Below are 27,672 nucleotides of genomic sequence, written 5' to 3'. Positions count from 1 at the left end.
GTTCCATACTATTAATAAAACTTTGTGTTATGGCAGTTCTTTCATGACACTCGTCTACTTAATTTACTTATAAATCTATGGCTTTAGAGACTTTGTGATCTTGATTTCTTGTGCATCTGGGTTTAAGTTATCCATCCCCATTTATTCTTCATATGCTATAAAATAAATTGAGTCATTTTACCTTTCCATCACTCTATTTCGAATGATAATCACATTTATATCATAGCTATGTGGGGATTTTTTTTGGGTTAAAAACAAACCCCAAAAATCAATTACATTATAAGAGAGAGTTGTACTTATAAAATTTTGATGAAGAACATCCATTAAATGACATCTCTTTAATTATGGGTTGCATTTTGTTCTTAATACTAGGGAAAATGAGTTACCTCAAAAACGATTATTTTGGGAGGATAAAATCTACAACTAATAGATTTTTGGTGATTGCACTAGGGATATTTAAAGGTCAATGTAATCTCTTAGTGCCTTCCTAGAAAAAGAAGGATGACAACTCTATTTTTTTGAGAAACCCTCTAAAAAATATTTTAATACCAGAGCAAGAAAATACATTTATCCCAAAATTATGAGACAACCTATACCAATTTTTCAAGGGTCGAGGATGATGAAATCCTTCATTCTTTCTCAAATACATTTAAAGAGAGTATTTGTGAAGCTAAAAAAATAAGTTAGTTTCTTCAAAGACCACAAATCTACCTTGTTGCTAAGGGGCATACATACAAGGTACTATTTTCTTAAAGAATAGGAGAAAGTGATTAAGCATCTTCAAGCTTCACCGGAAAGATTGAAATTGTTGAAAGAACAACCAGAGAGTGAAAGCATGATGTGTTATAATTATTTTTCTTAGTAAAATATATTTTACATTGACTTGGCAAAAGTATTTTTTATGCCATGGCAACAACTTGTGGCAGGGGAAAATTTTACACGAGAGTAAAGATGAAGATTGACATTGTTCTTGACAAGTGTGCAAAAAGTACTAATTTCTTCAAAAGAAGGAATGTTTCTAGAAGAACACAAAATTCTCCTTCTTCCAACTAGATACCTCAAAAATAAAAGTAGTAAAATGTGGTATGTAGACAATAACATAAAATACCACATCACAAAGACAAAGATTAAGGTGATTGTAAATCATCCAAATACCAAAAAAGGAGGTACAAATCAAGTTGTATATGTACCCTCATTCTCTTCTAAGTTAGAAAATTTGAATTTTAAAATAGAATATGATAATACCAAAGTGGGAACTTCTATTTTTCATGAGATTAATCCCATACTCTATCTTTTAGAAATCAAGAGTGTAACACGCGTTAATGAACATAATCAATTAGAGTCTTCCACAGTGTTGTTCAAATCCTTATATTTAAGGTCTCTCAACCAAAGAGATAGAAGAAAGAAATGTGATAAGAGGTGGTGAGATCTCTTGACATTGATGATATTTTGCTTGAGAAAGACCCTTTTTAAGAGTCTTATCATGGAAATCTAATTTGTGTGAATGAATGTGTAGCATAAATAGTTTAATTTAACTTGGGGAAGAAGATCTCATGACAATTATTTTTGACTCCATGATGATGGAATGATACATTCAACAATATCAATCAATAATCAAGTGCATGAATGTTGATTCACCTCATGATTTGAGAAAGATAGGCATAAATCCTAGTGTTCCTTTCTTATCTCTTGATAAAGTTTGTAACCTTGTGAAGGTTGCACCTAGGGCTAAAAAATTAATTAATTATTGTCTAGAAGTCAGAGATAAAAAATGGTTGTTTGAGCATATGATTTCCAATGGATTCCCCTTAGTTTTTGTTAGCTTATTGGTGAATTTTTTAATCATATAATGTATTTATTTAATGTTGTCATGCAATTATGGTCCATTTTTCTACAAATGCTCATACTTCACACAATCTATCAATTATTTTACATGAGTGGTATGAAGTATTTCTAAAATAAAGGCCTCTCACCTTAATTTTTTGTTAATAATTTTTTTAGTGTGTTATAGTTTTAGTTAGTTTTCAATGTCTTTGGTATTGCCTAGTTCCCCTCCATCCCTATGCAAGCATCTCCCTATTTTCTATTATTCTTTGACTTTGTAGCTCAATTATCAAGACACTAATATTTTCTTAGAGTTCTAGATTCTCTTTTCCTTCTAGTTCACATCCTTAGAGCCTGTTACTACCCCAAAATTAAAATGTTTGACCTCTACCTTTTTCAATTTTACTTTTACCCCCTCTAGCTCAAGATATTCATTTTTGGCCTCATTATCCCAACTACATACTTGGTTGGTTTAACTTCTTAGGAGTCCACCTTTTAACTCTTATTTTTGTAAGTTTAGAATGACCCCAACTTCTATTAGGATTAACCATAGATAGAAATAATAATTACATGCAAATATAATCAATATCACAAAATAATAAAGTGCACAAAAGAGAACACAAGATGCAAGGATTTAATGTGTTTCACCCAGTCCCTAGGAGGGACAAGTTTAATTAAGAAACCCCTACTGAAAAAAAATGCCTAAAATGCTAGCAAATCCAACATTTTATGGGTGGGAAATTTTTCATGTCGAGGGCAATTTTTTTGTTCCATGTAGGGAAATAAAATATTATATGTTGGCAATTTTTTGCTTGCCCTAACAAAAGTCATTTTTAATGTGGTGAATTGATTTCTTTTCTTGCTGACAAATAAATAAATGATGGTTTTTTTTTTGCTTGCCAAAAATGATTTTGTGATGTCAGAGGTGAATTACTTGTTTTGTAGGAAAACAAAAAATAATGGTCTTGGCTAATCTTTAGTGGTAAACTAAAAAATTATTTAATCTAAAAGTGAATTTTCCAAGTGTATTGGGTAGTGATCTTTAAGGCTTTATGGTTTCCAAGTGTACTGACTAGTGTATTGTTTATTATTAATAATGTCAGTGTCACCATTACCAACTTGTCTACCATCACGAATTGATCTAGACTATTCAATGAATGATAGATCAATGACCGCAGCTCTATTTCAGGCCAAATTTTAAAAGGTATAAGTTAAATTCTATTTCTACCTGAAATCAGGATATGTGTCTCAAAATCACTTAAGAGACAATGTAACAGTTGTAGGTCAAGATTCCTTCTTATAGTTATGTTCGACCATTGATTAAAAGAAAAATTGATGACCCGAGATAAATTTTGGATCAATTTGGGGAATGTTTTTCCATGTGCCCAAATTCATCTAGAATCGTGACACGTGTTTGGTCATTGCAATGCTATATTAAGTGTCAGTTATTATGTTTAGTCTTTGTTATTAGTTAATTTTGATTGTTAAGTAAAAGAAAGATTGATGACCTAAGATGAATTTTGAGTAAATTTTGGGAATGTTATCACTGATGTCAAGAAACATCCAAAATCATGACATGTGTCTATGACAAGTATCACAATTCCAGGTCACTCTTGACAACAATGATAACATTCCACAAATCGACCCAAAATCATATCAAGCGAGGGTCATCGATTATTAAGTTTAATTTTTATTATTTAATTTATTTAAAATGTATTATGTAATTACTTATTACTTATTATTATTATTATTATGTACGTTATTGATGAGAGTAACTTACATGTACATTGTATAGAGTACAATACTTTAAACCATTAATTACTTACATTTTAACTTTGACTATTAAAATTTTACTTTTATGTTTTTAGACTATGAAGTTTAGAGTTCTCAAGAGTCCGATACTGTAGGGTTCTCAAATTTCAAATTTTCAAAGACTATGACTAAATTTCATTTTCTATTTTGAAGACTAAAAGTCTAAAACTTGAATATCATAGGACAACACCAATTATTTGAGTATTTTCTAGCAACAGTATTATGGAATCTCGAATCTCGATTTTGGGTATTTAAATTTTTTTAAAAAAATTCCAGTGCAATTGCAACAATAGAAATCTTTCTGTCTTAGGTTTACACTTTTCAATTTTTTAAATTAGGGCTTGAAGAAGAATTTTGTGTAATAACCAGTAGCAAGCATGGGCAAAACAAAGTTGAAAGCCTCTAGTACAAGTGCAAACAAAAAGGAAAAGAAAGACATTATAATTTATAAAACTTGTTGCGACTCAAAATTGAAGCATTGATTTTGAGTACCATTCTGATCAGTTTAAGGATTAGCCATTAAAGTCGTATTTCTTTTTACTTTTGAAAATGCATGTCAAAGTCAGTAAAGTATTTTTTGTGAGTAGCCAGGTGTATCCATGACCAAGATGAGGAGCCTCCATGGTGTTAGACATCTTCTTAATCTATAGGCAAAGCTTTTTAGCGTGGAGTATATGTATATCAAAATAGCAAAGAAGAGTAAGAGAGCAACTAATACAGAGAAAAGAGGCAAAGATCTAGTTTTTGTTCGGATTGATTAATTCAAATTGTTGTTTGCATTGAGGAATCATTGAGTAATTCCTATGTTTAAACACACATCCAACTAGTAAGGATAGCTTTAAGAAACCCCCATTTGAAAATTCTATAAAACCTTGGACAATCCATAAGTATTGAAGAAATGTGTGACCAAAAGTATAAATAAATAGAAACCATAATTTGATATCATCTAAAAAACAAAAACAATTTCTAATGACTGTAAGATTATCCTAAATCAATGGTATAAAGCCTATTTTGGGCCAAAATGTTAAAGGATAAATTTTTTTGAAGAAAGTCTCTAGAATAATGACACTTGTCCACATTCAAATCTATTTTGGGCCAAAGATTAAAAGTATCAAAACTTACTTGAAAAGTCATTTGAAGATACAATCAAGGCAGTGAGCGTAAGTTCGTTAAGGATTTCATGATAAGGTTTTATGTCTCCCAAACTTTCGCCCAAGGAGGAAGGCATATGAGCGCAAGTGCAACTTAAGGGTGGTCACGATGTTATGCCCAAAGAGGAAGCATAAAGGTGTACATCAATGGATAGTTAAGTGTAAGATCGTATAGTCAAATATGAAGCTTCCTGAAGTTACGGTTAAAGGTTAGCATATGAGGTCAAATGGGTTACGGTGTAATGACAAGGGTTAGTTAACTGTCAAGCATAAGAGTAGAGACTTCAAGCAATTAAGCTTGTGAACCTATGATCTAAGGGGAATACAGTTAAGCGTAACAATATAGGGTTAATTCTAAAGACTTTCGGAGTTATGCTTTGCTGTCAAGTGACTATGCAAGAGGCTCGATGTGTTCAAATCTTACACAACCACAAGCCAGAGCTGTTAGAGAAGAGAAGCAACAAGATTATGCCATGTGGAAATGACATGACGAAGCACCCAAGTGTAATATGACAAAGCTGGTGAAAGGGATCAAGTGACCAATCATATAAGGCCACATGTCAAGAAGAGTCAACTCGAGTTTGACTAAGCTTAGAAAGGGCCTAATTTTGATTCAAATATATGAGTATTGTATATCAATAGAAGGGGGAAGAGATGAACTTTCAAATTTTGCCATCAAATAAAATGCAGGTATCAGTGGGTAACTATGATTTTCAAATGAATCTGTCATGCTCCACTCTCAACTGTATTTTTGTTTAATAGTGCAAATTCAGTTTTGAGCTTAATGGTGAAGTGGGTTATCTCCAAATTTGGTAGGAATGTTCCTAGTAGGGTTATTATGCCATTGAAACCTTTTGACAAGCATTTTGACACAAGTTTTCATAGCAGATTTGGCTCCTTGTAGGCATTTTTCTTTCTTCATCATTGAGTAGTTTCAAGTGTGCATTTCAAACAATAGTGACGAGGGTTTGATTTTTAGTTGAAAGAGGAAAGATGAGAGATGTTTTGTAGCAACAAATGGAGAAGATTCAAGTGGACAAGTGTTAGTTTCAAATCAGATTCAGGATTCTTCATTCTTTTATACCTTTCTCTTCTCTCTCATTATATGGGGTTGGTTGGTTCCAGTCTATTGAGCAGAGTTCTAACTGTCCACATCCTCAACATTTTTCTCTTGTATGAACAACATTAATGAAGTTTTTAGTGAAATTTCTTATCTATTAGTTGTTTCATGAGTTCATCTTTAATGTATTTTTTTCAAGGAAATGAATAAAGAGAACTAAAGTATTTTTAGTTCCATTATAATTCTCATCTCCTATCTCTGTTGTCTGCAATGTTTTGTGGTTTATGAACAAAGAGCTTAAACCCAGTTGCAACTCCTTAAAGTTGTATGTCTTGATAAGCTTTGCTATTGAATCAAGGAATCAAGTAAATGCTTACTTATCTTGATAGGGTTGCAGGTTTCATGAGAAGGGTATTATGAGTATGAGATTTATTTTGAGCACAAATGTTTGATTTGCAAGGTGAATGGATAGATCTAATATCTTGATGTATCTTATATATCATTGATATCCTTGATGTATGTTTGTGATTTATGGAATGCCCAATAGATAAGGCACTGACCAAAGAGGATCAACCATATTTCTTATTGCTTCATATGTGGGTTATGTTGATATCCATTTATAATCAATATCTTTCCCCTTTTATGTTGTAGAGTTGAAAAGGTCAACCCTTACTTAGCTTGTGAATGAATTGGTCATGTTATTAGTTGTTTCATGCCTCTGTTATTGCATAAGTATAGAATAATTTGGGCTTTTCATCTGATTTATATAGATTTAGATTTATGGTTTTTGCACTAGTCACATAATAGAATCTAAGGTCTACCTACCTAGGCCTTGCAGAGCCTAAAGAAGAAGAAGGAGTTTAGCCATATAGTTGGCCTCAATGTCTAAATAGGTGTGTTGAACATTGGAATTAGCTACACCCTAGATATATTTGTTCTTATCATTAGGTTATTCAAAAAAATGTTAAATCAGGAGCCAACAAAACTTGGGCAAGTGCTACAAACCTCAGGTTTCACCAATGAATATCATGATATTTTTTATCCTCTTACCCATGGAGATTTGGGAATCATGGGAATTAGACATTCATTGTTTAATAAGTGGAAAGATCTACATAAGGGGATAAATTATTTCAAATATAACAAAAGTATTGGCGCACATATAAATAAACTAATTGCTTTGGTTAGTGGATTAGCAAACCTTGTTGTACCCAAAGTTTACCCTTGCCCTAAAATTGTAATGCTATGCACTTAGAAATATGATGAAAATAGAAAGGAAATTGTAAACCAAAACACTCATGAGGAGATTTTATCCATAACTAAGAGTGAATTTTTCACTCTGTTAGACCTAGGGCTAGGGTTTGAACCAAAAAGCTTTAACAAGTGTAGTGAGTTGGATAAACTAGCACAGGCTTATGAAAAACTAGATAGAGTTTTTCAAGATTCATATATTAAAGGTTTAATAAACTTAGAGTCGTCTACTGATCATACTAGTGTTACTATTACATTGGACCTATATCATAAGCCTCCTTATTAGTATGATATTTTTGTGCCATGGGTTCAAAATACTATTTCTTTGTTATCATTTTTTTTGGGATTGGATAGTAACAAGGAAGTGGGGGCCAGTGTTCTTGAAATGATTTATAATATCCATTGTTGAGGTCAGTCAGTTGAGAAGGTAGAGTAAGATATAATCATGTTAGGCACATTGTTGAATCTATGCAAGAACAATTACTAATGATTAAATAAAGTACAACTACAAGGAAGATGAAGACATTTGGGTTCACAAGTTACTTTGCTACCTTCTTTTAGAAAAGCATCGCCCAATCAAAGTTGTCATCCAAATGTTGGATTATCAACATTTGGATGACCAAATCCTGACCAAAGGTGCACTTGCTAAATGTTAGATTACCAAATCCATCTGATTCAGACAACAAATTCATTGGAAAAGAAGATTACATGAAACATTTGCATAATATCATGAACTTTGATTTAAGCAACTTGCCTAAGGAAACCACTCCAAAAAGAATTGCAAGTTGCATCAAACCACTGTCAACAATGAATTCAGCTATAGATAAATTCTTCAATTCATATAAAAATATCTCTTTGAAGTATTCACAATTGACAAGGTTACAACTATTTATGTACAACCTAAAAAAAATAGAGATTCCACATGATGCAAAATGGAGTGCCCTAAAGAACATCCTAGGAGTTGGGTCATATACTCATTCTGTTAGTGTTAGTCATAGCACTAACAAGTAACAACTTAGTAAGTGATAGTAGTATAATCATTTCATTACTTGTTGATCTTTAATTTCAAAATTTGGATTCAATTTCAACTTTGTTTAATGTTAATTGTTACAGGAATCAAGGACCAGCCTACCATGATAGCTGGATAGTTATGCCTACTAGTACTACCTAGAGCAGATGGAAATTTTTTCCCTACTCCTACTCAAAAAAAGTGTACAATTGGCAAAGTGGCAATATGATTGTATACACATAATGTAGTACTAATATGATTAAATATACAATTACAAACTGACCTACAACTATTGTTGCTCCCTTGTATCTATAAAAGGGAATTCAAGGTCATTGACTCATTTGCAAAGGGTTTTAATATTCTACTTCTCTAGGCTTGATATTTGTATAATTGTTTGTAATTGTTAAATGTATTATATACACCCTAATTTATAAATTATAATTAAAAAAAATTAAATAATTTTTTTCTATAAAATGCATTATGTTACAATTTATTAAAGAAACAAGAATCAGTGAAAATCTAAAAATGTCTAAAAACTAGAATGAATGAAAATCTCAAGTTCAACATGTATAAAAACTAGAATCAATGAATATCTCAACATGTTTTAAAAATACAATCATCAAAAATCTCAACATGTATAAAAACTAAAATCAATGAAAATCTCAACATGTGTAGACTCTAAAAACTAGTTTCAATGAAAATCTCAACATGTAACATCAACATGTTAATTTTTTTTATAAGCATCTATAATAGGATAGTGAATGAAGAGTATAAATTAACTTCTAAAAACATAATTAATTAGTAGATAGAGTCTTAGACATTGATAAGACTAGAGCACATAAATTAATTTGAATTAAAATTGGTAAGACTAGAGCTACTAGCCTACTATTTGACTCACATAGAGCTTAAGAAGCTGCAATAGTTGGCACTCCGGCTGGACCGACTTAGCATCACTATCATCAAAATACTCCTTATTTATTTCATATAACATTTGATTGCTCATTATGTTTTCTTCAGATTCACTATCAATATGCATGCCAAATTCAACTTCATCGTCATTACTTCCAATATTAGGACATAAACCACTATCACTACCACTTGGGTTTGAAATGTTAGCCATCCTTCTTCTTTGACATTTATTTCTCCAAATCTAAGAGCCTTGTCATAAGAGAAACTGTCTACCTCATACCTAGAATTATAGAGCCTCAAATAATTATCCAATTTTTTGTCTAATTTGTTTCTAACCTTTGAATTCAAGAAGCCCAATCTACTGGAAACTCTCTCGTCCTCTATTGAACCAAATATCATTGTCAAACATAAATCAGTAAGCTTGAAATATTCTAGTATTGACTCTCTCAGCTGATTGCTCTAACCAAGGTTTTTCCAAAGCTTTGTTACTGCTCCCTCTTCATTTGGATTCTCTATAAGATCATATTGTTCACTCATTATGCTTGCAAAAGAATATGACTAATCTCCCAATCAAGATTCATCTAAAATTCCATTTATAGTTTCTCCATTGATTACTTTAGTTTTACAAAAATGCTTAATCAAAGTTGTCATGCTTCTTCAAAAATCACTCAGATAGTTTAGAGACCAATATTGAGGAAAAACAATAGACATTGCTTCAAGCAGTTCCTTTGGAGGGAATTTGAATATAAATTGTGACAAAATATTGTAGCAAACTCGCTTGATAGAGTCAAGCAAAGAGTCAATGATCTTCTTGAAGTCTTCACTTTTAATGCATGAAAGTACCTTCTTTGGTTCTAATTCTAATTCACTTCCTAATTCATTGGGGTTGGACTCGAGGTCAATGCGGGCATTGTACTGCATTGGTATGTCAACTCCATGTACCTTGGCACATACCTCATTGTTTGCACCAATATGTAAAAAGTTCCCAAGATTGTTCAAATATGTGATTTTGTTGGTGTAAATACATATTTACTATTTAGACTTACTTAAGTTTACTTAGGTTAATGCATTATTTTATTATTTTGCATTATTTTATTATTTTATTTTGTGACAGTTAGGAGTTTGTGTACCTTTTTGAGTTGTCATGTTAACAACACTGAAGTATGCAACTCTATTTCAATACATGGTGTCTACAACACTGGAGTTTGCATCATTCACTGAGTTGTCATGTAGGCAACACAGTTATTCACACTCTCTTTTTAGGACATGTTATCTACAACACTAATTTTCGTGTTACACCATTGTAGGCTTACCCTCTCATCATCGCACTTACTTTCGTGCTTAATGGAGGATAACCCATATCTGGTGGACATGTTCTTGGTTGTATGATTTATCATGTAGCTGATTCTTAGGCATTCTAGATGCATCTCAGAGGCCTTTATATGCAAGCACTCCTAGTGTACTCTTATGAATGCATATTGAATTGAATACATTGATATTCTGATCATACTCTTTCTGGTTTGCAGTTGTGCTTGTGTTTGAGTTCTTAGTTCTTGGGTGAATTTTGCCCTAAGGCAAATTCTTACATGGTATTAGAACTTGAAGATTTTCTCTTCACATAGTCGTTCGAGAACATTGTTGCTTCAGCACCTTGGCCTGAATCTGGAGTACTGCAAAAATTGGGAGCATCTAGAGCCAGATATGACCTCACCATTGCGTTTGGAACACTAATTCGGTGAAAATCGGCTATAAACTTATCTACCCTAGGCCAAAGTCAATCATGAGGCAAATTTTTTTTACAAATCGGCACCCGAAGGCCCCAATTTGCAAACTAGGTATGATCTAATTGGTTTGTTAATCTCTTGTTTTAGATCTAAATTAATTTCATCTCTACAATTTATTTTTGAATTTCTATTTTTGGAAGAAAAAAAATTGCCCAGTCGGGCTAGTAGAGAATTTTTTTTTGCAGAACCGAGTAGTCACACCTGGCTTTGCAGCGTGGCATATTCCATTTGCTGCAGGGAATATTCTTTATTCATCAACGGCTTCAACAATTTTGCACTGGCGTTCAAAGCTGCCCAACATACAATATATAACCAACATTGTCCTTTTTCGGCAAAGACTTCAGTGGTGACTGCCTTTTCCATTCCACCGACAGAAGCACCTTTGTTTCTAAATTGGTAAGGGTTTTTTTTTAACAAGTTCAGCTCCCGTACCCCCACCAATGTGGGATGAAACTGACAAACACTGGCATTACATTTTGTTTTCCGACAAGGCGGCAAGGCCGCGACAATGCAAAACCTTTTTCTAGTCACAGTGATCATAGTGATGACCCCGCCACGTTGGATTGGCAATCTCAGGGTCGACAGTGACACACGACCACAACCTCTAGACACGTAGTTGCTAGATTAGACTTCTCTGATTGTCGACTGTGCTCTCGCTGACGCGGATGGAAGGCTAACCAATCCACATGGAACCTGAAGCACTAGTTAAAAACTGCCACATGGACCCATATCTGCCAACAGCTACGCCACATTAGATGCCCTGCATCAAAACTCTGAGCCAACTCACTAACACATCAATGTCAAAGTCACCTAATCGTACAGTACATGTGGAGTTTCGTACCAAATCTAGTTAGCGTACAATAGGTGTCTACATTAGTGCCACCTCATCTGACCGTACCGTACAGATTTGCCACGTCACCCAAGCAACTTTTTTTTTTCTTACGTCAGCATTTTATGAGCTAAAAATTAATGACCATCTAACCATCAAAACCAAGCATTTTCTAACCACAGCAATAGCCATTTGACCATCAAATTTAAGCACTTAGCTCTCTGCCTAGACCCCTCTCCAGATTGCTTTTTGAATTGGCAGCTTGACTTTACAAGGCCATAACTCGGTCATACAGACTCCAAATCAGGTGCATTTTTTTTTGAAATTGGGTAGAATTTCCCAAACTTTCTAGTGGTGGTGTTATTTTTTGGTTTTGGTGCAAGGATTTTTAAGAAATTATTTTTTTGGTGACTTTACCTGTTGAATCATGTATTTTGCAACTTCAAACGCTCCGTACGAGCTCATCTAGACACGAAAATAGGTTCCATTTTTTTGAAAGTGCATATTTTTTCATCTACTTTCCAGATCTATAGTCATATTCTAGGGTTGTGTGGACAAAAATTTCACTTTCAGAACTAGGGTTTTTTCTGCATTGCAATGCTTTGATTACTTTTCAGAATTGTTGTACATCTGAGCTATAGTGCTTAGTTCCAGATTTTGGGCCTCAAAAGGCAGTTGTAAAAAGCAAAATTAGAAATCCACTTTATACATTTTGACAAGTGGCCTATTGTACACACACTACATAAAAAGTGCCAAAAGCATCTTTTTTGGAGGGGTCTTTTGATTGAGTGAAAAGAGGGGGGGTGTATTGTGTTCTTGTGTCTCTCTTGTGTGCTCTTTTCATTTTCTACATCATAGGTTCACCTAAATGTCCACTTCTAACTTCATGTAATTGTTCTACATGGAAGATATTGCATGGAGTAGATTAATGGAAAAAGGTTATAGTATTTATGTTGATGGCACAATTACCAAACCTACTGATGCTAAAGAGCTCATTGATTGGACAAAACAAGACCAATAGGCTTTAGGAATTATCAGGAGTTGTGTACATAGAGATCGCTTCTTCCACATTGCCAATTTCACGAAATCCAAACCTGCATTGGATAAACTAGAATCATTGTATGGTAAGGTGGATGAGGAAAAGGGATTTCAAATTGAGGATGATCTACTTCTCTTGGATCCAGAGAACTTTGACACAATTCAAGATTACATCAACAAAGCCAATTAGTATAGAGCACTACTTAAAGATTTTGGAAATCCCATGAAGGATATCAAGTTGATTCATCACATACTAAAGAGGCTACCTTTAGAGTATGCCTATTTTTTTTCGAGTTTTAATACTCATGGGTTGACCATGGGAATTTCTTACTAGAAGCCTACATTTGATGCTTTTGCAGTTGCAGAGATGTTGATTGTTGAACAATCTCACTTGATAGATTTGGGACTTCTCACAACATCAAAGACCAAAGCATTGGTGGCTAGTGATGAGCACCAATCAAGTCAAGGAGGGAAAAGTTCCAGCAACAGCAAGAAAAAGCAATGGAAGTAGAAATCATAATCCGGGACACAACAATCCTCCTCACAGCAAGGCAATTCTTCTTCCAACAACAAGGGAAGTACTGAAAAGAGGGATAAACTTTTTTGTGCATACTACAAGAAGCCGAATCATGATGAGCATCATTTCCAGACTAACATAATCGATGAGTTGGAAAACCTACTCAAGAAGAACAAAATTCAAGTGCCAAGTACTTCCAAAGATTCAACTCCAATCTCTTCAAAGGGAAAAGGGCAAGCACTTATGGCAAAATCAATTTCTTCTTCAGAATGGATACTTGACTCAGGTGCCTCCTATCACATGGGTTCTTCAAAGGGAGAAATTTCTTCATTGAAGCAGTCAAAGGTACCACCAATCTTCATGGGAGATGATACTAAAATGGAAGTTGAAGGAAAAGGACATGTGGAAATGGAAAATGGTGAATTCAAAGATGTTCTCTATGTTCCAAACCTTAGCTTCAATCTCCTCTCAGTTTATCAAATCACTCACCTTGGAGATGGTCACAAAGTTGAGTTCCTTCCAGATTTAGTGATGGTGCACAGTCTTAGAGATGATTCATTGGTTGCAGTGGAGAAAGTCAATCATAACAAGAGGATTTATTCCTTCTCCCACTTTATGCCTAAGTCTCCTTCTCAAGCCTTGTTGACTCACTCTACTTCACAAACCACATCATGGCATGGGCAGTTTGGTCATCTTGCCTTCCACCATCTTCAACAACTTTGCTCAAAACACATGGTCAAAGGTCTACCTAACATCAACTTTTCTAAGGGTGAGTGTTCTTCACTGACGAAAGTCTTCTAAAGCACTAGTTGTTCTCCAGTTAGTTCACATGGTTTTAGCAATTCCTTTTTTAGTAACTTCAGTTAGCCAAGGTCGCTACATCCTTACTTTTGTTGATGACTTTTCATGATTCACATGTGTCTACTTCCTTCATCACAAGAGTGAAGTGGTTCATAAGCTTCAAGCCTTTAAGGCTCATTTTGAACACAAATCAAGGAAATCCATCAAAGTTCTATGGATGAGAACAGAAGACTTAAAGACTTTTGCAAACATGAGGGAATTGATCTTTAGAGTCCACCAACATTCAGTCTACACAATATAAATGTTGCAACATTGAGGATTAGGACTCTCAAATCCATGGCAAGTTGCATGATTCATGCCAAGTCTCTTGATCCAACACTTGAAGTTAAAGTCATTAGCAGTGCTACTCACATACTTAACAGGTCTCCTCATATTGCCTTAGATAGGAAGTCTCCTTTTGAGGCATGGTGCGACAGAAAACCAGTTGTGAGTCACTTCAAAGTCTTTGGTTGTCCAACATGGGCAAACCTATCTTCCAGGGAATGCAAGGCACCAACACCTAGGCCTTGTACTTTCATTGGTTACGAGGACAATGTGAAGGCATACAAACTTATGGATCCAGAGACTCATGAGATTTTTGTGGAGAAGGATTTTCACTTTGAGGAAAGTTCACCTAGCTTATCCTCTACTCCTCTTTGCACTTCATACACTATGGAAACTAATAGTGACACCAGCGATAGTGCTTCAACAAATTCAGACATGTGGGGTTCTATCGACAGTTGCAGCGAGAGGTCACGACATCAGTATAGTTCACATGCTTACATTGCCACAATGATAGGTCCAACACAACAAGGTACACGTTGTCTTTCAGCTCCAGCTTCAGTTGATGACTACATGGCAGACATTGCAGGTTTGTTCATGGAGTCACACACCACAAACTTAGGAGACAACCTTGATGATTTACATCTTCTCTTTGACGAAGATGATCCTTCTACAATTGTTGCGAGGGCTCACTCTGACCGTCATGTCCATTCTCTATATGATCAATCTTTACAGGTTGGTGTGATTGTGGATCCTTATGAACAACAATTGTTGGAGGTCTCTTTATTAGTTGAGGAGATAGATGGTTCATTGGAATAGGTTCCACAAACATCCTTGCCAGATCTACATTTGTTCTTTTTAACATAGTTGTAAGGGGCGACCATCAATATCAGCAGAGGGATATTTGAGAAGGTTTTAGGGCCACCATACATCTTTAGGATTGTACCTTTGCCTTTGTTTCTTCCAAAGGGGAAGAATGTCATTTTGCATTCTTGGACCAACTTCTTCCTTGGAGCAGCCATCACTAGTCGACATTCTTCATTTTGGGGGGGGGGAGACTACCTTGTCTCTCCTCCTCTTCTTTCTTATGGGGGGGACTTTTTCCTCTTATGAGGTCTTGTTCTTCTCCTTCTTCACTATTGTATATTCTAGATGTATGTTGTAACTGGGGGGGGGGTGTCTTGATTACTCCATCCATCCATGCATCGCTATTCATCTCTCTTTTTGGGGGAGGGTTTTTCCCAAGAGGTTTTCCCTCTTTCTCCCCTTTATGAGAGATTGCATTTCATTATGTACATGGGTACCTAACATGGCCTAGCAGTCGGGACCCATCTTGCATATTTATCCTAGTTTTCATAAGCTTAAGGGCATGCCCCTAAGTTGCACTTAAGAGGGGGGGGTGTTGGTGTAAATATGTATTTACTATTTACACTTACTTAAGTTTACTTAGGTTAATGCATTATTTTATTATTTTATTTTGTGAGATACTTAGGAGTTTGTGTACCTTTTTGAATTGTCATGTTGACAACATAGAAGTACACAACTCTATTTCAGCACATGGTGTCTATGACACTAGAGTTTACATCATTCGTTGAGTTGTCATGTAGACAACACAGTTATTCACACTCACTTTTTAGTACATGTTGTCTACAACACTGATTTGCGTGTTACACCATTGCAGGCTTATCCTCTCATCATCACACTTACTTTCGTGCTTAATGGAGGATAACCCATATCTGGTGGACATGTGCCTGGTTGTATGGCTTATAATGTAGTTGATTCTTAGGCATTCTAGATGCATCTCAAAGGCCTTTATATATAGGCACTCCTAGTGTACTCTTATGAATGCATATTGAATTGAATACATTGATATTCTGATCATACTCTTTCTGGTCTACAGTTGTGCTTGTGTTTGAGTTCTTAGTTCTTGGGTGAATTTTTCCCTAAGGCAAATTCTTACAGATTTCTATCCAATTTGCAAACTTTGATTCATCTAATGGTTGTAATTGATACAGAGTATCTAGGCTATTTCATGTCATTTTATGTAGCTTATTATATCCGGTAATGTATATAGCTCTTTGTTGAATATTTTTCATAATATTTCTCATGTCTTGTAGCATGGGGAGAATAGCTACTAAAGTCAAGAGTATCATAACATTAGTTAGACTCGAATATAACTAAGAGAATCTATCTTGCATAGAGTGGAGTGGTCCAAGCAACAATAGATATTTAGAGAATACTTGATGCGCTGGTCCATCCAAAGAGATCCATCTAGTATCATTTCTTTAAGAAGCTTCCTCACATTAGTAAGTCCTTGAGCAAAGTGTTGAATTTCCTGGACTCTTTTTGGACTTTGACAAAAGTGCTGGTAATTTTTTTATTATTAAAGATTCCAATTTACGAACACAACCAAAATTGTCGACAATTTCAAAAGCTAGATTCATTTGATGGGTCATGCAGTAAATGTGAATAGCATAGGGTGCCAAATCATTCTGGATCTTTTTGCAAAGACCACTTTTATGACCTTGCATAACCGAAGCTCCATCTGCTCCAACATACACCAACTTTTTGGCAATCTCCATGTTATCCATACCTCCACAATCAATTAGAGTACTCTTTAATAAATCATATAAATTTTTGGTTGTCGCACTATAATTCAATTTAGCAACAGATAGTAGAAAGGGTTGATGGAAAGGATCGTTTATAGTATAAACATGCATGCACACCCATGAAGTATTATCAATTGCTATAGCTTCATCTAGAGACAATGCAATGAAATTTGACTATTTTATTTTTTCCCTTCATATCTTCTTTTTCAACCTATGCAAGACAACTAGCCCATTCTCATCCGTTGTTTACTGACCAGTGATTGTTTGAATTATTTTAAACTTTAAAAAAGTGTAATAAACCAGTAACTGAAAGATAGTCCATCATAGGATGCTCTCTACTCAAAATATAAAAGACAACACTTAACTAAACAACTTTTCCCATATTTTCCACTTCTATTGCTTTCCCAAGAAAATCTTCAATAGAACCTTTTACTGCAAAATACTTCTCCCATAATTTCTTGTGGAACTTGTATAATTCAACATTCTTGATATGTAAAAATTTGTCCTTCATTTTCCAAGTTAGCATGAATTTTTCAACTCCATCTATAGTTTCCTTTTTGTAAACTTTACTGACATGCTTTTCTATGGTATCAAGTCTATGAAAATCTTACATCTACATTTTACAGGAGGCTCACCATCAATTGGATTGGGCATTGGTTCAATAAACTAGAAAATTTTCACCCATTCTAATTGAAAATTTCTTTTTGACAAGTCCCTGCGAGATCAATCTTTTTTTTATTCCAATTTTCTTTTCCCCTTTTGTGCACAAATATCATTTATGGCATCACTTTTGTTTTTCTCACCCAAGTCTATAATATCATTTTGTGACTCCCTGCTTAGGGGAAGTGCCTCAAAATCATGTTCAAGTTCATCCTCGATTGAGATATCAGGTTCACCAACTTGAACTTTTTCAAAATGGTCTCCAACTTGTGATGAATCTCCTTTTTCAATATGCATTAGAGATGTAAGTTGTGAGTCTTGTAGGTTGCCAACATTTCCACCACTAAAATATGCAGATAAGGTTTTGCATTTTGGTGGCCTCTCTTGGCTTTCAGGGATCCTACTGAAACCCCTCTTGTTTGATATTGCAAAACGATAAAGGTTGCACAAAAAATATCAACTTGTTGAATAAAAGAGTGATGAGTCAAAGATTGTGACTGTAGACTACTTAGACTACATATAATAATAATAATATGATTCAGTCGCATAAAAAGGGTACTATGGTACTACAATCTATGGTACGACCAATGAAATTCACAAACCTATCTGAGCATGTGAGATGTCCGGTGGACAGTAAAACATAACCAATACCACATAAAAAAATAAAAATAAAAATCACTTACCTTTTACAAAAACCACAGTCCACTAGTCACAACTACTCAATGGGCAATGCACTCAACACTTTGAAACTTTGATAGCAATAAAAATGCCAGTCTCTAGACTATAAAAGAGCGAACTGTGTAGATTAATAGTACCCAATGAATGTATATATAATACCAAATTAGGTTGGTGAATTGCATGAGATTAATAAGCATGAATGTCAAATGTAGGCGAAGCATACCTTCCTATGTAAGCCCAAAATATAAAACAATTTGCTAAATGGGGCTAGTGGTTGACACAAGTCGGGAAAATGGTAGGTGATGCCTAACCCAAGGAAAAATTAATTGGTTATACTAATGGAAAAATAATGTTGTCCAATAAGAAAACAACATGTAAAGGATGGAAAAATTTTAAAAATAATTATATCCAAAACGTATATTACAGTGGCGATTGGACTGAGATTTTTGACCAATCATGTGAAAACTAATGGGTAACTAGCATGGGCTTTGAATCCAAATCTTGTAAATTTTGGCAATGCAGTTGACTAATTTTACATGCTCTATTCACCAAATGACGATCAACCGATGAGAGAGGATCGCTAAATGGTGAAGATTTGCCACTAAAATAATCTCTGTCCCTAGGCTATGTCCACCAACAACAAGTCCGATATTATTATTATCTAGTGATTACAATCTGCAATCCCCTACAACTCACTATCACCGCAAGAAACTACAATCTCATCATACATTATGAAATCCCTAAACCTAAGCCATTTTATACAAGCTTTTGTTGCTTACAAAATTAGGGCTAGAATAAGTCATTTAACAAAAAAATAGCAGTCGATGCCCTTTACAATAGTAGGGTCATTTTTGGCTTCGGGGGCTACCCTTGAAAACCCTGTAGGGGCATTGCCCCTCTACCCCACCCTGTATTACGACAAGGAGCACACCTAAGGTGCTGCTCTAGAACCCCACAACGGGCACTGGGGTTCCGAATAAACCTTCGAGTTTGATTAGGCTCTACATCACAACAACTTCATCGATTATGCTAATCCCTCACTATTGACATACAGGTCCAAACCACTTAACTTTCCCAACAATTCAAAGTACCATACAGGTCCCCAATCATCAAAAACATGATCCTCTCCCTTAAAATGTCAATAGATCAGGAAGGTGATCAAATAAGGGTTCTACTAACTTGGTAGTCAATTCCCATCATCATTTGACATTGCGACTACACTATATGGTGCATTTCTTGAGATGAGATCTTTTCAATTCCTACAAAGGTATACTTCTTAAATGGAAATTATGACGAAGTGGAATTACTGGGATGATGACATAATTTTTAATGGGTAAAAATCTATTACTACTTTCATTGTCATTAAACGAGCCTAAGAACTCTACAATGAAAGGTGTGACATTTCTAAGTCCAATTTTAAGTAAGAGAATTCTTTTTCTCAAAATGGGGATCCTGACAAGTGATGAAACCTAAAATGAAGAACTCGTACCCATTGTGCAACCCAACTTGAACTGGCTTGAAGTAGATAAGTGATATTGCCTCGCAAATGTGTTCAATGTGTGGAAGGAACATACCTGTTATGCCAAATACTATAGGGTAATATTTGCCTTTGAAGAAGATGAGGATTGTGCTAAGCTGCACAATATTTTTATGGAATTGTAGTTGGAAGTAATAGAGTCCCTATCTATTGGCGTAGTTCAATTATCGATTTTAACATGTATAAAATCTTTTGTAATGAATGCTAGTAACGATAAATCAAGTGGTGAAACTATTTATATTCCAAAGTTCTTTCTTGAAACTAGTCACTTTCAAGATCATCATTATTGGGAATCAAAAATTATGTTTTGTATATATAGGTTTCTTAAAAGTAATTTAAGGAAAACATAACTCAAAAGAAAAGTGGTGCAGGAGCACCCACATAAAATATTTTGGACATGATTTCTGTATGAAGAATTTATTCAAATTTTGTCATTATGATAAGATCTTTTCTTGGGATTTGTATAGATCATTGTGGGGCCATTCTTCCCCATTCTATATTGATCTAGAGTATTCTGTAAGCTGTTCTTCCTATTTTTGTAATAATCTAGAATGTTCTGTAGACCGTCTTAGCAAGTATAAATAGAGTTTTTAGGTTTAGGTTTAGGTTTAAGGGCAAGTTTTTGAATATGAAAATTACAGGAAGAAGAAATTTGTGGGAGAGCGAGTGTATATCCTATTCATTTGATGAATTAATTAGAAGAATATTATTATCTATCTCTTTCTGGTGCTGGTTCCTTTTGTTTTTTCTTCTGTTGAATTTATCTCTGCATCATTTTTGGTATTAGAGCTTGGGGAAAGCTCCTAAGGTGCTTGGGAAAAGCTTGGGGAGAGCTTTCAGCTTCTAAGGCAAATTGGATTTTGTGACAGGTTGAGGAAAGAACCTGTAAGTGTGGCCAAAAGACTAGGTTGAGTGGAGAGAACCTAGATAGGAGAAAATGGTCACAAGAGATTTATCTCATGATCAGAAGATATTATTTGATGCATGGGTTTCATATTGGGATTTTTAGAACAAGAAGAAGGAAGAAGCAAGGAAAAGAGCAAAAGAGAAAAGGAAGAAAAGAGAAGAGGAAGCCAAAATAGATCAAGAGATAAAAGAACAAATGGAATTCCTAATGTAGGAACTGAGAAAGCATGAAGAAAATTCAGTGCAACTAAAAGAGGAACTGCAGAAAAAGATGGAAAAAGAAAATATAGATCTAAAGCATCAACCAATTCAGATTATAGAAGCCTATACTAAGACATTGGACGAGAAGAGTTGTCTGTTGAAAGAACAACTCGATCACATTGATGCTGATATACCAGATGAACAGATCGATGCTGACATACCAAATGAACACAATGATGCATATATACAAGGTGAGCAACAACATGTTTTTGATGAAACTTATGATACAAAAGTTCTTGAAGATAGAAAAGAGGTTGAAATGGTTGATGAGCATTGTGATGAAACATTTCATAAAGAGTTGGATGTGATGGTCCGTAATGCAACCAAGAAATGGCATTTGAAGTTAAGAAAGAAGGTGGTCTGGCCTATCAAAAGGATACTAGCAGCAAGGAAGAAGACTTGTGATGAAGCTAAGAGGATAGAGGAGGCTCCAATAGTGATGAATTTGTCTCCAAGCATGGAGATATTGCAACATAAAGACATTACAACAAAGGATGCAACAGCTCCTACAGTAACCCAAATTGGTGAAGTCATATTTAATGAGGTTCCATCTAATCCATTCATTGTAGGTTTGTAGAAGTTCTATCTGAATATGGCAAAAGTTTACGTACATAGGACAGTTGATTTGGATACTAGTCAAGAATACAAACAACAAATACCAAGGAATTGGAAGACAAGAAAGAGGAAGGACAATCCAAGGGACTTGGATTGTATTGTCCTTAGGAGTATGGTGCAGGAGCACCCACATAAAATATTTTGGACGTGATTTCTACATGAAGAATTTATTCTGATTTTGTCATTACGATAAGATCTTTTCTTGGGATTCGTATAGATCATTGTGGGGTCATTCTTCCCCATTCTATATTGATCTAGAGTATTCTGTAAGCTATTCTTCCTATTTTTATAATAATCTAGAATGTTTCGTAGACCGTCTTAGCAAGTATAAATAGAGTTTTTAGGTTTAGGTTTAGGCTTAAGGGCAAGTTTTTTAATATGAAAAGTACGAGAAGAAGAAATCTGTAGGAGAGCAAGTGTATATCCTGTTCATTTGATGAATTAATTCGAAGAATATTATTATCCATCTCTTTCTGGTGCTGGTTCCTTTTGTTTTTGCTTCCGTTGAATTTATCTCTATATTAAAAAGAAATTGTACGATGTAGCCATTTTAGGTTGTAAAAAATAATAAAACTCTGTATCATTTATTTTGAAGCATATTTTGAATGGAAACACATATGTCAGAACTATGTGTTTTCTAAATTATTTCCACAATATTAATTATATTTTGAGTTATTATAGCTCTCTCATCTTGTCTATTTAATTTGGTTATAAATGTACATCTTTAGAGACATTGTGTTTATAGTTGCTTATACATTTGAGTTTAAATTATCCATCCTTATCCATTCAAATGTTTATTTTATTTTGGCTAGCAGTTGCTACTCAATATTATAAACAACAATTTGTGAAGCCACTCACCCCATGTACATATAAATTTGCTACTTATTTTGTATTGAATTATATTTTGAAATAAAATTAGTAATATTTTATTTTCACTAAAAAGATGGAGGGAAAAGAGGCAAAAAAAAAAAAAAAAAGAGGAGAGAGAAATATGTGGAGACACCCACCTTTAATAAAAAAAGAAGTTGTTACTTTTTTTGAGCCCCCACTTTTTCCCAAAGCTTAGGTGGGGTCTCATGGAGGGACTTAAGCTTCTATTTTTAAGCAACAAGGGGTCTCATGAAGAAAAAAACAAATTGTTACGAGATCATTTGGAATCTTCTCCTAGAAAATATGAGCTCCTACATAATAGAGTTGTTTATTTGAATAGAAAAATAATGTTGAGAGCTAGAATTAGCTCTATTACCTTAGGAAAATATATCTAAAATTCACAATCTTGCTCTAATAAAATTTTAGAAGGAAAATTCATAAGCTCCAAACTTCTTTCAATTTTGGAGCTTAAAATTTTAAGTTGGGTTGCATTAGAAATTTATGGGGCCACTAGGTGTAACATATTCCTAAAAAAATTCTGTAACTTGCGCTCAATTTTTTTAGGGAGCTCCCTCCACGAGATCCCACCCTTAATTTCAATTCCTATACTTTAATTGCTCTAGTGTAATAGAGAAAGATCCAATTTATTCTTGTTCCATAAATGAAATTTTGCGTAGGAACATACCAATTGCAATTTTAGCAAAAGATCAGACTTATGTAGGTGTATGAAGACAAGGAATAAGGTTGGGATCCCACGGAGGGGGGCTTCCTCAAATATAGAGGGGGTGACTACTAAGATATTTTAGCAATATTGAAAAGTGAGTTGTCCCAAGACACCCTCCATAGGACCTCTCCCTAGTAGGATCCCATACATGACTATTCTCCAGACAAAATGCACCTTTGATTTTTTTCCAAAATTACGAAAAACACAACGGATTTTTACAATTTTTTTAAGAGTGATTTCATGTTGATTTCAATGGTAAATAGCAGAAAACATTACAAAATCTAGAAAAGAATTGCTGCATTTTAACATAATTGATTTTTATTGTTTGAAAATTTTGACTATTAGACATATTTTGTGGAGAGGATAGGTAGCCTGTGCCATTAGATCCTCCTTCCAACAAACCCCGCTTAAAAAAATGAAAAAACAAAAAAAAACTAGAACTCATATACCCCTCCCTATGTATAAAAAATGGCATTGGCTAATCTCGACAAAATGTACCAAAGACGAAAAAGAAAAGAAAAATCAAACATGATTTTTTTAGATTTACGAAAACAAAGCAAAATTTTCTTAAATTTTTTGTTATTTTTATTGACAAAATATACATATAATGAAGAACAAATGATAAAAATTTGAAAAAAATTCATTATGTTTAATTTTTTTTGAAATTTAGTGAATAGTATAGGAGATCCAATTTTACGAGATCAGATTACTTGGACCCTGCCTGGTACGAAATTTTCCTCATTTCAACCATGTAACCCGTATTTGAAATTATAACGAGCGCGACAGATTTGACATGTGAGGATTGTGTGGCAAAATCAGGGAGCGCGCTGTGCTTTCAGCTGTTGAAAAAATGGGCGACGCTTTGGTAGAGTTAGAGCTCAAGCTCAGATCAGCGAAGGTATTTCTGTTAATTTAACGGATTTCGACGTTTCTTAAAATGAAGTAGCTTACGGGGATTGCTAAGCTACTGGCAATTCGTCAAAGATGAACTCCTTTGGGCGAGTCGAAGCACATTTAGGTCCCAGGGTACAGAGCATTGTCGTTAATTTTTTGCCCCTTTCCTCTCCGGAAGCCTTTTTATTTCAATCGGCGAAGCTGGATACCACGAGCCCGTTCTTTGATTCCATGTATCTGATAAGCAGACGCCTGTGATGCTTTTTTACCCTTCAATAGACCCGCAAGAGAATTAATTTTGATTTTTTTACGTTTAATATACTTCCTTTTGTAGGGACCTTTCGCTTGGATGCTGCCATCCAGGGAATAATTATTTTTAGAATTTATACCAATTCCTTACCTCAAGTGGCGAGAGGGATTGGAGCTCCAAGTTTGCTCCAGTAGTCGACATGGTTACTCAGTTCATTTTTTGGAGGGTAAAACCAACTATAAAACCTGTACTTGGGGCTGACGGATATTTCAATAAGGGCTTTTTCGACCAAGATAAACTTTGATTACTCGCATTTGCATCTTATACGCGATGAGGTTTCTAAGTCTAAGTAAATGCCGTTCAATGATTCCAATGAAGTCTATTAATCAAGTCATGAGTAGAATCCAACACGAAGATTGCTAAGGAGAAGGGCGATGGGAGGTGGGCGGCGGCTAATGTGATGGAATGTAAGAAACAAGGCAAGTGGGTTGCCTGGCAGAATGGTTGAGCAGAGGGGTCAAAGCCTTAGGAGCCAGATACGGACCTGGCAAGGTGCACACATGAATTAGATTCAGATTCATCGTAGACTTCGGATCAATATTTACTCGGAGATTTAAATTTTTGAAAACTATCAAACTACTAGATATGTCATACGCACACAATCGTTTTCTTTTCTCATTTCAAAAGAAACTAATTTCAAAGACATGTTATTTGTTTTGAGTGCTTTCAAGCCCTGTTTCTACTGCTTAGTCATGTTTTTGGGTCACTCTCCATATACCAATTAAAGTACAATATTGGTATATCAGTAGTTAGTGCAGTCGATGATCAACCACACCAAACGGCTTTTCAACTTCTTCTGCACCTGCCGTCGTTTCTTTTCTGTTTTTGTCTTTGGCCATGAAATGCCAAGAGTCTTCAACTGCATACTAGCTCGGTTTCGCTTTTATACCAAGATCATCCTACCAGACTTCGATGATTACGTTTCTTCTTCTCCAATCTCTCTCATGCTGTCTGAGATTTATTGTCATCGACAGGACTCGAACAAACACAACAGCATGAGATTTAATGATATACAATTTAAATTTCTTGATTGCTCTTACAATTCCAAATGCATGTCTTTTCAGCTGCAAACTTTCTGTTTCATGATACATAATCTGTGAGAATTTTAAACCCTCGTGTTGCTGTATTGTAAAAACCTAAGCTGAAGATACGTGGTTCACATGATTGAATACTTAGTGACCCAAAGTCGAAAATTTTGAAAGAGTTACAGGGGCCTGAAATGCATGACTTGTGCAATCATTCGTTGAGGGGTCAAATTTTTGAAATTGTATGGAACACATGACTGAATGCTAAAGGTACAAGTTTTTGACGTTGCTAACGTTGGAAAGTGTGAATTATACCTTTGAACGCTAAAGGGAGAAGCTTTTCAAATTGTCAAAAGTGAGACTTTTGCGGCAGATGTAATTTTCTCAAATTAGGATCCTGAACAATATGAAATTTTTAGTAATATTTTGTGTATATTCAAACCCTCAAATTTTTGGAATAGTACACACGACTGAATGCTAAAGGGACAAGTTTTTCACGTTGTTAAAGGTGGCAGTTGGGGTAGAGAAGTGTGATTCATACAATTGAACGCTAAAGAGACAAGCTTTTCAAATTGTTAAAAGTGGCGCTTTGGCAGCAGAGGTAGTGTCCTCAATTGATTATCATTTTTTAATAATATTTTGTGAATATTCAAACTTAATTATGATTTTTGGAAAGTACGTAGCATTAATAATTTTTTTGGTGTTCCAGATTATTGGAAAACTAAAAAAGATTAAAGTAAATGCTAAGACTAAACCCTCGATGATTTTTTTTATCGTTTGTACAAGATATTATGAATTCTTACACAACAGTATGAAATACTGAATTATTGAGGACTGTTCAGAAAAAACCTATTACTACCCAAAATCCTAGATTTAATATCAATATAGCCCACGGGAAGAATAGAACATCAGCATTTTAAATCAGGATGAATAAGCATGCAGCTAATAAACCAGTTCTAGTCTCTTAATGAAGAAATGTAATGCCTTTTTTAATGTCTGTATTCTAGATCACGTGTCAGTCAGCTGTCACAACAGATTTGTAAGATAATCTAACTTTTATAAATCAGCTGCGACGCCCAGAATTATAAGATTCCTTTCCAAATCATGCTCCCATCTTATTAAACAGATTGCTTCTTACCCTTGAGGCATTTTGACAAACAATTTGTTTGCATACTTGTTATTAAACAGATATTTTTCAAATTTGTCAGGTGTTTATTGTTCTCCAGTGATGACTGTTTGTCTTCTGGCAGTCTCATAGTCGCATAGTGTAGATCGCGTTGGTGGGAACAAGATCTACATTATCGTCCATGTTAGACAACTGTGATCAGGCACTTGTGAAGTTTACCGCTACAACACTTAGTATCACTGTCTCTGTTTAATGTTGGGCAATGAAAGATCCCTGATGGATCTCTTTTGCTGATCTGCTGTAAATTTATATTTTTAAATTTGCTTTCCCTGTTTATTTAAATTTTCTTGTAGAGCTAGACAGAAGTTGCAGAAGGGTTTGATTGTTTTGTATTTTGATGATTTTCAATAAGTAATAACAGAAGTACAATAACATGAACCAGTTCTGAAAATGTATTCCAAATATATTGAAAACAAAGTCACTTCAAGCAGATTTTTCCTGAATATACGCCTAATAAGTAACCAGATGAAGATTTATAATCATATCCAAATGAATACAACCAAGGACAAAGCCAACCTAAAGGCGTGAATGAGAAATATGAGTCCAGAAAGAAGTTATGGCCAGATTCCAGCTCTTCAAGTGTTGCACATGGGAAAGAATATGGCTGCCAAGCGCGGCCGTACAGCTGCAAAGTGCCCACACGTGGATAAAATATCCGAACCCTAGCTAAAACTCTGACTCAATACTGTGTTCCCCTGAAGAAACAATGCACAATCTCCAAGATGCTTCTGACTGCTAAGAATCCAAACCACTGTTTTGGGGGCTACGTCCCAAGCAGGCAAAGCAAGGGTTTGGCATTCCAAATGTTGAAAGCTCAATCATAGCCCAAAACCCAAATCCAAAATGTAATATGTCAATAATGCCTTCGAACTTTGTCTTTACCTCCTTATAACCCAGCAAACTTAACTCGAACCCTAAAAGTGTCCCCATGTGGCGTTGGGTTATAAAATAATATATTTCTCATTTTTAAAGTGGTCAAGTATCCATAAAATAACCTTATTTTCCAATAGAAAAAAATCCGTTCATCAAAATGCTCTAAGTCAAAAGAGAAATATTTAGAGAAGTTCATGACCTTTCCAACGAGCTATTACACC

At 34.7% G+C, this 27,672-nt stretch overlaps 1 protein-coding gene and 1 pseudogene across 5 annotated transcripts in view; both read left to right on the top strand.

The window, feature by feature from the left end:
• Positions 1-11,385, top strand: part of LOC149572913 (26S proteasome regulatory subunit S10B homolog B-like) — a 103,623-nt pseudogene extending 92,238 nt beyond the window's left edge.
• Positions 11,386-23,889: 12,504 nt separating this feature from the next.
• LOC149572910 (uncharacterized) overlaps positions 23,890-27,672 on the top strand; it is a 101,510-nt gene continuing 97,727 nt past the window's right edge. Inside the window, exons 1-2 of one of the 5 annotated variants that reach the window (XM_089814020.1) lie at positions 24,030-25,767; positions 25,901-25,993. Coding sequence is in view for 3 of the 5 variants with exons in the window: in XM_089814017.1 (XP_089670143.1) it covers positions 24,014-24,061 (48 nt within the window). In the remaining 2 variants the exon portion in view is untranslated. Of the gene's footprint in view, positions 25,768-25,900; positions 25,994-27,672 lie in introns of all 5 variants that reach the window. The other 4 variants (XM_089814017.1, XM_089814018.1, XM_089814019.1 and 1 more) reach the window with 4 other exon arrangements.

This window comes from Cupressus sempervirens, chromosome 2, assembly GCF_028749045.1.
Source record: "Cupressus sempervirens isolate cs-2001-9-10 chromosome 2, ASM2874904v1, whole genome shotgun sequence".
NCBI lineage: Eukaryota > Viridiplantae > Streptophyta > Pinopsida > Cupressales > Cupressaceae > Cupressus > Cupressus sempervirens.
The sequence above is the reverse complement of the archived record's forward strand: the minus strand, read 5'-3'. Positions and strand labels throughout refer to the sequence as shown.